Source organism: Oncorhynchus gorbuscha, linkage group LG20, assembly GCF_021184085.1.
Source record: "Oncorhynchus gorbuscha isolate QuinsamMale2020 ecotype Even-year linkage group LG20, OgorEven_v1.0, whole genome shotgun sequence".
Taxonomy (NCBI): Eukaryota; Metazoa; Chordata; class Actinopteri; order Salmoniformes; family Salmonidae; genus Oncorhynchus; species Oncorhynchus gorbuscha.
The window spans coordinates 30238924-30248687 of NC_060192.1; the positions used below are offsets into that span (position 1 = coordinate 30238924).

The 9764-nt window shown below is 40.7% G+C and overlaps 1 protein-coding gene across 1 annotated transcript; it reads left to right on the top strand.

Annotated features, from left to right (window-relative positions):
* Positions 1-3502: 3502 nt before the first annotated feature.
* On the top strand, positions 3503-9345 carry LOC124006723 (ras-related protein Rab-1A-like). The gene is made up of 7 exons (XM_046316837.1): positions 3503-3656; positions 3870-3955; positions 6624-6696; positions 6791-6886; positions 6987-7082; positions 7176-7307; positions 8254-9345. The coding sequence occupies exons 2-7, from the start codon at positions 3942-3944 to the stop codon at positions 8446-8448; spliced, it is 606 nt and encodes a 201-aa protein (XP_046172793.1). The 5' UTR covers positions 3503-3656; positions 3870-3941; the 3' UTR covers positions 8449-9345.
* The last annotated feature ends 419 nt before the right edge of the window (positions 9346-9764 follow it).

Sequence of the window (9764 nt, forward strand, 5' to 3'; positions counted from 1 at the left end):
TGCGTGTGTGTGTGTCCTCAGTGCCGTTGAAGAGGATGAGCGTTTGGAGCGGGGGCTGGAGCTTAGACGCAGGAACTTCAGCAACAAAGACAAGTGTGTGCTGCAGTGAGAGTAGGGACGACAATGACAAATAGCGCAGTGCCTTAAATACCAACCCATCTAGAACTAAACCTCCTCAATCTCTGCTTCAAACCAAGCTCTCAGTCACTCAGCAACCTACAATATGAAACACTCCTAGACAAACATGTCACCACTTCAACAAATCCTTAACTGGGATTTTGGGACTGATGGTTAATAAACAATTATACCCCCGAGGGTGCTGGGGCTGTGTGCCTTCCCTTTTGGAGATACTTGAAGAAATAAATCCCTCTGTACCTTGAGGTAAGAGACTCTGGGAAGGTCGCCCATCCATGGAGTATTTTTGTTTGAGAAACGAGGACCTTTCCAATTCAGTCTGTCAATGTGCCTTACTCTGTCATTCAATAGACAGAACGCCCACTGTACAAACAGATGTGCTGTGTACTTTTAGACTGCCATGAAGCTAAGAGGTTCAGATGTATAGGCCATAATGTTTACTTTTATGTCTATAAACATCTCACTGATCTCATCAACAATATAAGAGAACTTTGATGGAACTGGCTATGAAATGAAGGGTCTGGTGTTTAGACACAAAATAAATCAGGCCTCTGTGTATACAGGAGGGTTTGGTAACATCAGCTCTGTGTATACAGGAGGGTTTGGTAACATCAGCTCTGTGTATACAGGAGGGTTTGGTAACATCAGCTCTGTGTACATCAGCTCTGTGTATACAGGAGGGTTTGGAGGGTTTGGTAACATCAGCTCTGTGTATACAGGAGGGTTTGGTAACATCAGCTCTGTGTATACAGAAGGGTTTGGTAACATCAGCTCTGTGTATACAGGAGGGTTTGGTAACATCAGCTCTGTGTATACAGGAGGGTTTGGTAACATCAGCTCTGTGTATACAGGAGGGTTTGGTAACATCAGCTCTGTGTATACAGGAGGGTTTGGTAACATCAGCTCTGTGTATACAGGAGGGTTTGGTAACATCAGCTCTGTGTATACAGGAGGGTTTGGTAACATCAGCTCTGTGTATACAGGAGGGTTTGGTAACATCAGCTCTGTGTATACAGGAGGGTTTGGTAACATCAGCTCTGTGTATACAGGAGGGTTTGGTAACATCAGCTCTGTGTATACAGGAGGGTTTGGTAACATCAGCTCTGTGTTTACAGGAGGGTTTGGTAACATCAGCTCTGTGTATACAGGAGGGTTTGGTAACATCAGCTCTGTGTATACAGGAGGGTTTGGTAACATCAGCTCTGTGTATACAGGAGGGTTTGGTAACATCAGCTCTGTGTTTACAGGAGGGTTTGGTAACATCAGCTCTGTGTATACAGGAGGGTTTGGTAACATCAGGTGTATACAGGAGGGTTTGGTAACATCAGCTCTGTGTATACAGGAGGGTTTGGTAACATCAGCTCTGTGTATACAGAAGGGTTTGGTAACATCAGCTCTGTGTTTACAGGAGGGTTTGGTAACATCAGGCCTCTGTGTATACAGGAGGGTTTGGTAACATCAGGCCTCTGTGTATACAGGACGGTTTGGTAACATCAGGCCTCTGTGTATACAGGAGGGTTTGGTAACATCAGGCCTCTGTGTATACAGGAGGGTTTGGTAACATCAGCTCTGTGTATACAGGAGGGTTTGGTAACATCAGGCCTCTGTGTATACAGGAGGGTTTGGTAACATCAGCTCTGTGTATACAGGAGGGTTTGGTAACATCAGGCCTCTGTGTATACAGGACGGTTTGGTAACATCAGGCCTCTGTGTATACAGGAGGGTTTGGTAACAGCAGCTCTGTGTTTTACTTTGGACCCAGATGTTTGATGAAAGACTGTTTATGAGAGTATCATGTCTTGATGACTTCTGGTGATGACTTGTAATTGTGTTTTATCAATCTTTCTATTATTTATGGATTGGACATGTGCATGAGAAATGTTTGGGTTAGGTGTGTCATATTACAAGTGGCATGAACAGTCAGATCGAACCAGAAATGAAAGAAAAAGAGAATAGTGAATAAAGGTGAAACTAGTTGTAGACATAAACTAGTAGTCATACTTGGAAAACATACATACCATCCTGTATATAATACTGTATGTCCCTCTATTATTCTGAGTATCCCAAGTGTTACAGCGGTCTAAGGCACTGCATCTCAGTGCTAAAGGTGTCACTACAGACCCTGGTTCGATTCCAGGCTGTGTCACACCTGGCTGTGATTGGGTGGCACACAATTTTCCCAGTGTTGTCCGAGTTAGGGTTTGGCAGGGGTCATTATAAATAAGAATTTGTTCTTAAGGCTTGCCTAGTTAAAACAAATTTAAATGAATTACCTGGCACTGCATGTTTTTTGAAAGATCTGTCAAATTGTCTAGTATTAATAGAGTCAACATTTACCAATAGCTTGTTCGATGTTATGTGCTATTTATCATAGATGATGATTACTATTATTCATGGTATTATTAATATTATTTTCTTCTATTTTTTTCAACTTTCAATTTTAGTTCTGTTTTCTGCATTGTTGGAAAGGGCCCTTAAGTAAACGTTTCATTGTTAGTCAACACTTCTTTCTTTTTTTACGAAGCATGTGACATTTTTTTTGGGGGGGGGGGGGTAGATCTGAAAATGTAATGATGTGACAATAAAGTATTACTTTGTCCAAGCCTGTTTTTAAAAAGGATACGCAATGTTTTGTTTAAACCTGTGAGTGATACATAATACAGTTTAAGAGTTTGTTTGAATATGTTTTCTCTAATTTGTTGTCATATTAAATTATGTGGTACTTCTTTACTTTTTCGTGGATAGATGTCATTGTGTTCAGGAACATATCTATTATCTTGATCTTGCACTATTATTTATTACGTTTGTGCATGAAGAATAAATACGCCTCCTTTGGTGGTTCAGAAAATGTGTATTGTAAGGAAAGAAAGTGTAATTGAACAATTAGCTGCCTACCGTAATGTAGGCATATTATTATCATGTATTTATTTTCAGAGTTTCCATTAGTTGTAAAAATGTCTCTGACAACTCTGCTGAATTCTCTCAATTGAAGGTGAGCTAAATTAACCTAAGCTACTTAACGTTACTAGCTCGGAATTTGAAGTTGTTATATTATCATTAGTAGTCTATTATCAGGTCAAATCATATGCTTATTATTAATAATTTCACAAATATGTATTAGCTAATCATTCAGTCGAATACGCTATGCTTACAGCCATTGAATCTGTCTTTGAACGTTAAATGGCTAGCTCGGTCCACGACATTATGTTATTATATTTTTGACATTTTGAAACATGGCAAATATTATTAATCAAGTGACTGAAGTTTCGCGCTACCTGATATTCACTTCCGGACTCGAAGAGCGCTCAAAGCGTCTTAGAACGCCCCTCTGAATAACGGGGCGTGGTTTTGGCTTAACTGCAATGGGGAAAAGAAAGACGCAGCTGGCCAGAAGAACGTTCAGAAGGACTTCTAGGCTGAACTACATTTTCCAATCGGTGGAGGAAAACTATTTAACGTCATCACTCACTGGCACATGCGCAAAAGGCTAGGAATGAGGACGAGTAAGCAACAAGAACAAGGTAAACAAAGCTATGTTTACCTAGCGACACTAATTCTAGCTAAATTGGTTAGTCACCGAACACTTGAGTTTACTTACCTAACCAACAAGCTATACAAAACATTTTGGCTCGTGAAATTGCAGAACCATTTGCCAAACTAACGTTAGCTAATTTATTTTCTGTACAATAACGTTAGCTAGCTACAACAACAAGTCTTCTTTCCTACTACGATAGCAACGCAGCTAGCTACCAAGAAGATGAGTGTGTGACCCAGACAGGGCCAAGAAAACACAGCTTTCGGACACCATGAATCCTGAATAGTGAGTAAAGTTGATGTTTAGGTGTTGTTCTTGTTAGCTCCATATCTAATAACACCGATGATGTAACAAGCATTTTGTTGTATTCTTTATTCCAAGTACTAATTACAAATATCAGGCACAAATATTCGTTATACAAATGATCAACAATCAACCATTTATATATCACTACAGTACGTCAAACACGTCTACCGCAAAACAAAATACACAAGTAAAACAAGTGCCCTTAAATACATAGCTAGTTACAGTAGCTAACTGCACACACACAAACATGATATGTTTTTCTGAGTGAAAACTAATGTAGCTGGCTAACTAGCTACTGTTAGCTGGGCTAACTAGCTACTGTTAGCTGGGCTAACTAGCTACTGTTAGCTGGGCTAACTAGCTACTGTTAGCTGGGCTAACTAGCTGGGCTAACTAACTAGCTAACTAGCTACTGTTAGCTGGGCTAACTAGCTACTGTTAGCTGGGCTAACTAGCTACTGTTAGCTGGGCTAACTAGCTACTGTTAGCTGGGCTAACTAGCTACTGTTAGCTGGGCTAACTAGCTACTGTTAGCTGGGCTAACTAGCTACTGTTAGCTGGGCTCTGTGCCTTACATCTGCCATCATATCGGGTTGTTTTGGTACAATGTTGTCATGATCATAGCAAAAGCAATGCTGACAAAACAATGTATAATATTGTTGATCTAGTTAGTTGTCTCTTGCAACGTTCTATATTTAAGCAATAATGCCCGAGGAGGTGTTGTGTGTGTGTGTGTGTGTGTGTATATATATGGCCAATAAACCACGGCTAACACGGAAACTAAACCGGTTGGGCGCGTGCGCTATCGTGCATTAATTTATTTTGTAATGACATTAATTTGGCAACAGGTCTAAAAGCATTGCACCTGTATGGCTAGTTGGCTTGCACTTGCTAGCTAATTCGCCCTATTTTGCTAGCTTGCTGTTGATAGCTAATTTGTCCTGGGATATAAACATTGAGTTGTTATTTTACCTGAAATGCACAAGGTCCTCTACTCGGACAATTAATCCACACATAAAATGACCGGCTGAATCGTTTCTGGTCATCTCTACTGTATTTATTTTGCTCCTTTGCACCCCAGTATTTCTACTTTGCACACTCATCTACCATTCCAGTGTTTTAATTGCTATATTGTATTTACTTTGCCACCATGGCCTATTTATTGCCTTTACCTCCCTTATCTCACTTAATTTGCTCACATTGTATATAGACTTATTTTTCTACTCTATTATTGACTGTATGTTTTTTACTCCATGTGTGACTGTTGTGTCGAACTGCTTTGCTTTATTTTGGCCAGGTTGCAGTTGTAAATGAGAACTTGTTCTCAACTTGCCAACCTGGTTAGATAAATAAATAAAATCTCTCCTCCTTACAGGCTTTTTCATCTTTAAACTTATATGGTGATTGGCATCTACACTTTCATAGTATTACCACGACAACTGGAAAATAATTGATGTTCATTTGATTAATTTATTCATAGTATTTCATCCTTCATCAAGATGTAGTCCTGAAACAAATCTAGGGTTGCTACCAAGCCGGCTGGTCGTTCGTTCTATTGGTTCGGTTGCCAGAGCTGCGACCCAGTCGTTCAGTTCGTTCTTTTTGTTCTGTATCTATGGACGCGACCCAGTCGTTCATTCTAAATGTTACATTGCCGTACTGGCTGGCAACGCTCTTATCCTAGACAACTACTGCTAATTTAGTCACGTCAAACAGTGCAGACAGAATAACAACAGTAGCTGCATTTGTTTTAAGCTGTTTTCTAGTGACATTTATTTGGATACATCCATAACAATGAGCTAAGGAGGCACAATTTTGCCTGGTGTAGAAAACGTGCTCTCTCTTCAGGACACTGTTGTTCAGAGGAGCTAGCCAACAACACAGCTAACACAATCACTTCAAACTGAAGCTGGAAAGACTGCAAACTAACTGCACTTCATTTCGATTGACCTTGTTTCAATTGACATTACTTTGTATATATCCATAAAAATTATGCCAGCTGATTCATGATTTTGACTGGCTGAGAAATGTTGCCTGACTCCTGACCCCTAAAGGTTCAGTACTCTGGGACAGTTGGAGATCGATTTTGAATATTGAAACAATGTTGCAAATGTCAGAGACTGTGACAGCGAGGTTTATACAAATCTCCGCTGTTAAACTAAATGTTACACTAAAAGAAGTGTGAGTTAATGTCTGGATGCTTTTTATAGTGGAGATCAAGTTTATAACTTTCCTGCCTGGGCTGATGAGACGGTGGATTGTGCAGTTAGATGGAACAGAGTAAATAGGCATTTTAACGTCATAGATTTAGCCGCTAGTAATTTGTGGATTAGGCACCGGCTGGAATGCTCTTTTAACCAATCAGCATTCAGGATTAGACCCACCCAGTTAGATAAATTCTGTCAGCCAATCAGCATTCAGCGCTCGACCCACCAAGTTTATAATTTATATTTTCCTCTGACATTTCTTTGCACACCCTTGCAACTGTAGCTATAATAACATAGCTAATTTCAGATGGAAATGACAGCATTGCATATGAACTTAGCCTAACTCCCCAGAGACCCAGATGAAAGTCAATGCCGGGGGCTTGATTGGATAGATTTTGTTGGTTTGTTATTTAATGTTCCCTGACCTGGTTTCCCCCTAGTGACTACCTGTTCAAACTGCTTCTGATTGGTGATTCAGGGGTGGGAAAGTCTTGCCTCCTGCTTCGATTTGCGGTAAGAACTATCAGTCTTCAGCTTTACATCATTTGGATGGATACTGTGTGTCCATTTGTTGATTAAAGCTATGTTTTTTTATTATGCATTTCAGGATGACACCTACACGGAAAGTTTCATAAGCACCATCGGCGTGGACTTCAAAATCCGAACTATTGAATTGGATGGCAGGACCATCAAACTACAGATTGTGAGTTGAGTCAGCAGCTCTGGCAGCTGTCCTGGGAAGTTTAATTGCAGTTCATGCTTTCATGAAGTGCGGTAACTTATATATTTTAAATTGTCTTTAGTGGGACACTGCTGGTCAGGAGCGGTTTCGCACCATTACCTCCAGCTATTACAGAGGAGCCCATGGTATCATCGTTGTCTATGATGTAACAGATCAGGTTAGTGACGCCCCTCCACAAAGAACATTAATTAACATCTGAGTCAACCTGCATTTATTGACAACCCGTAACTGAGGTATTTTCTCTTTCTAGGAGTCTTACAACAATATAAAGCAGTGGCTGCAGGAGATTGGCCGCTATGCCAGCGAGAATGTCAACAAGCTGCTGGTGGGTAACAAGTGTGACCTCACCACCAAGAAGGTAGTAGACTACACGACAGCCAAGGTGAGTCCTCAGGAAACTTGGACTCTCATACAGATTAACCACAGTATTTGGGTATATTATTCTCTGTAGCCTTAGTTTGTTGTAGTTTACATCAGGGCCTAAAATGTACTTTTTGTTTACCAGCCACTGTGGCAGGTAAATTTAAGAAAATATACTAGCCACTCAAATATTTTCACCAGTCAATTTTTTTGGGGCCATTAACAGATCACCGTGCTTTGTAATGTTCCTAAAATAAGAAATGTAAGAAGTAATGTGGTATATTGCTCAATTTATTTTTTGTGGCGTGAGTCTCTTAAATCAAAATATCAGACTACATTTTTTATCTGCCCCTTTAAGGGCGGGACATTACACAGGAAAGCATGTCTGAGATTTTTGATGACTATAGAGCGTGTCTTCACTATCAGTTGAAGCAGCAGACTCAAACTAACATTGAAAAACAACTGAGCTTGAGGACTAAGTCTCACTTTGTAGATTTGTTTAGGGTAAATTAGACCAGCTTTTATGTCTGTGCACAGTGCCTCAATGAATCTATCAGAACTTCACTCAGTGTGTGCACAGCTCCCCTGCAAGGCAATGTTGCTGCGTGAGGAGGGGTATAGGATTCTTATTTCTTTGTGCAATTAGCAGCTATTAAACAAAACGCAGAAATAGTTTGAAAACAGCTACTACTGCATTTTTCATACTTTACTTTTCACAATTTTTTTATTTGTGAATGTAACACTCGCATTGTAGAACCCTGCAAATTGACCACTTGCCAGCATGGCTGGGGAAATATACATTCTTACCCGCTAAGTACCTAAATCTACCTGCGTTTGGTGGGTGTTCATTTTATGCCCTGGTCGACATGCTCAATTATCAACCCTTGGGAGACACTATTACTTGCAATGGAAGCACCCTACTACTGCAGTCAGACTGGTGATTGACCCATCTCACTCTCCTCAAACAGGAATTTGCTGACTCTCTATGCATCCCCTTTCTGGAGACCAGTGCGAAGGACGCAACTAACGTGGAGCAATCCTTCATGACCATGGCGGCTGAGATTAAGAAGCGCATGGGGCCTGGGGCCACGGCAGGAGGAGAGAAGCACAACCTGAAGATTGACAGCACTCCAGTGAGGCAGTCTGGAGGAGGATGCTGTTAGGACGGTCCTGCCCTCTCCTCTCACCCCCAGAGGCCCATGAGTAGAGTAACAGTATTGGGTTGAAGTTGGGGTACTTCTGACAGAACAGGAAAATATGATGGTGGGATCTTCAAGAACTGGCTGACATTTTTTACCTCTTGACCAATGCCCATAATTGAGTGAGTAAGAAAGTTTTTGTGCTGAAGGAATAGTCCCCCCTCAACTCTTAAAAAAAATATATAAAAAAAATAAGAAAGAAATTTCAACGATATGCACAGAAGTGGAAATAACTTAATAAAACAAATGTGATAAAGCAACTGATGATTGTAACTAATCCAGCACTTTCTGTCTCATGTATCACAATTTTTTTTAACACATATATATATGTATATGTATATGTGTGTGATTGAAAGAAATCATGGATGTTCTTTCAAATATGGTTGACTATATTACTTAATAAGGCCTGTGGAGGTGTGGTATATGGTCAATATACCACGGCTAGGGGCTGTTCTTATGCACGAGGCAACGCGGAGTGCCTGGACACAGCCCTCAGCCATGGTATATTGGCCATAAATCAATGGGCCCGTGCACACAAACACGATATAGGGCTGCTGTTGAGGAAAAGGAGAGGACATGGTGAAGTCAAAACAGTTTTCGCAACCTGGGGATCACGTGGTAAATGGAAACCTGCCATCATGGTGTTCACATCTTTAATGTCTGATTTAATCATTGCTATATGATACTATTACATGGTGGTTTTATTACTGTGATGTTTGTTTTTTGTTTCTCTGTTTTCTAATCTAGAATGTGTATAATCAATTATGTTGTTACCTAATGATTGAGTGCATAACCAAAAGCTGACAGCATTTGGTTCTTTCTGGAGTGGAAGCTGGCTATAAACAGGAGGGAATTAAGGCATGTCCAATACTTGAGCATTTCATTTGACCTCACATCAATTCAGAATGCTGCTGTACCATCACAGCTTTACATGTTCCCTATACTATATGGGCAACCTCTGGTTGGTGTCTGACAGCTTCCCTTTCATTATTACAGAACTAGCCAGGGGCGACTCTAGCAGATGCTCTTATCCAGATCACATACACACATTTAATTGACAGAGGTATTGAACTGCCCATTGTTCAGCACAGCAAGCAATTAATGTTAAGTGCCTTGCTCAAGGGCACATTGACAGATTATTCACTTAGTTGGTTCAGGAATTCCAACAAGCAACTTTGCGGTTACTGGGCGGACGCTCCTAACCGCTAGGCTACCCGCCGCCCATAAGGCCCTGGTCCAAAGTACTGCACTTAATAGTTTTCCACCCTGCAGCAAAACAA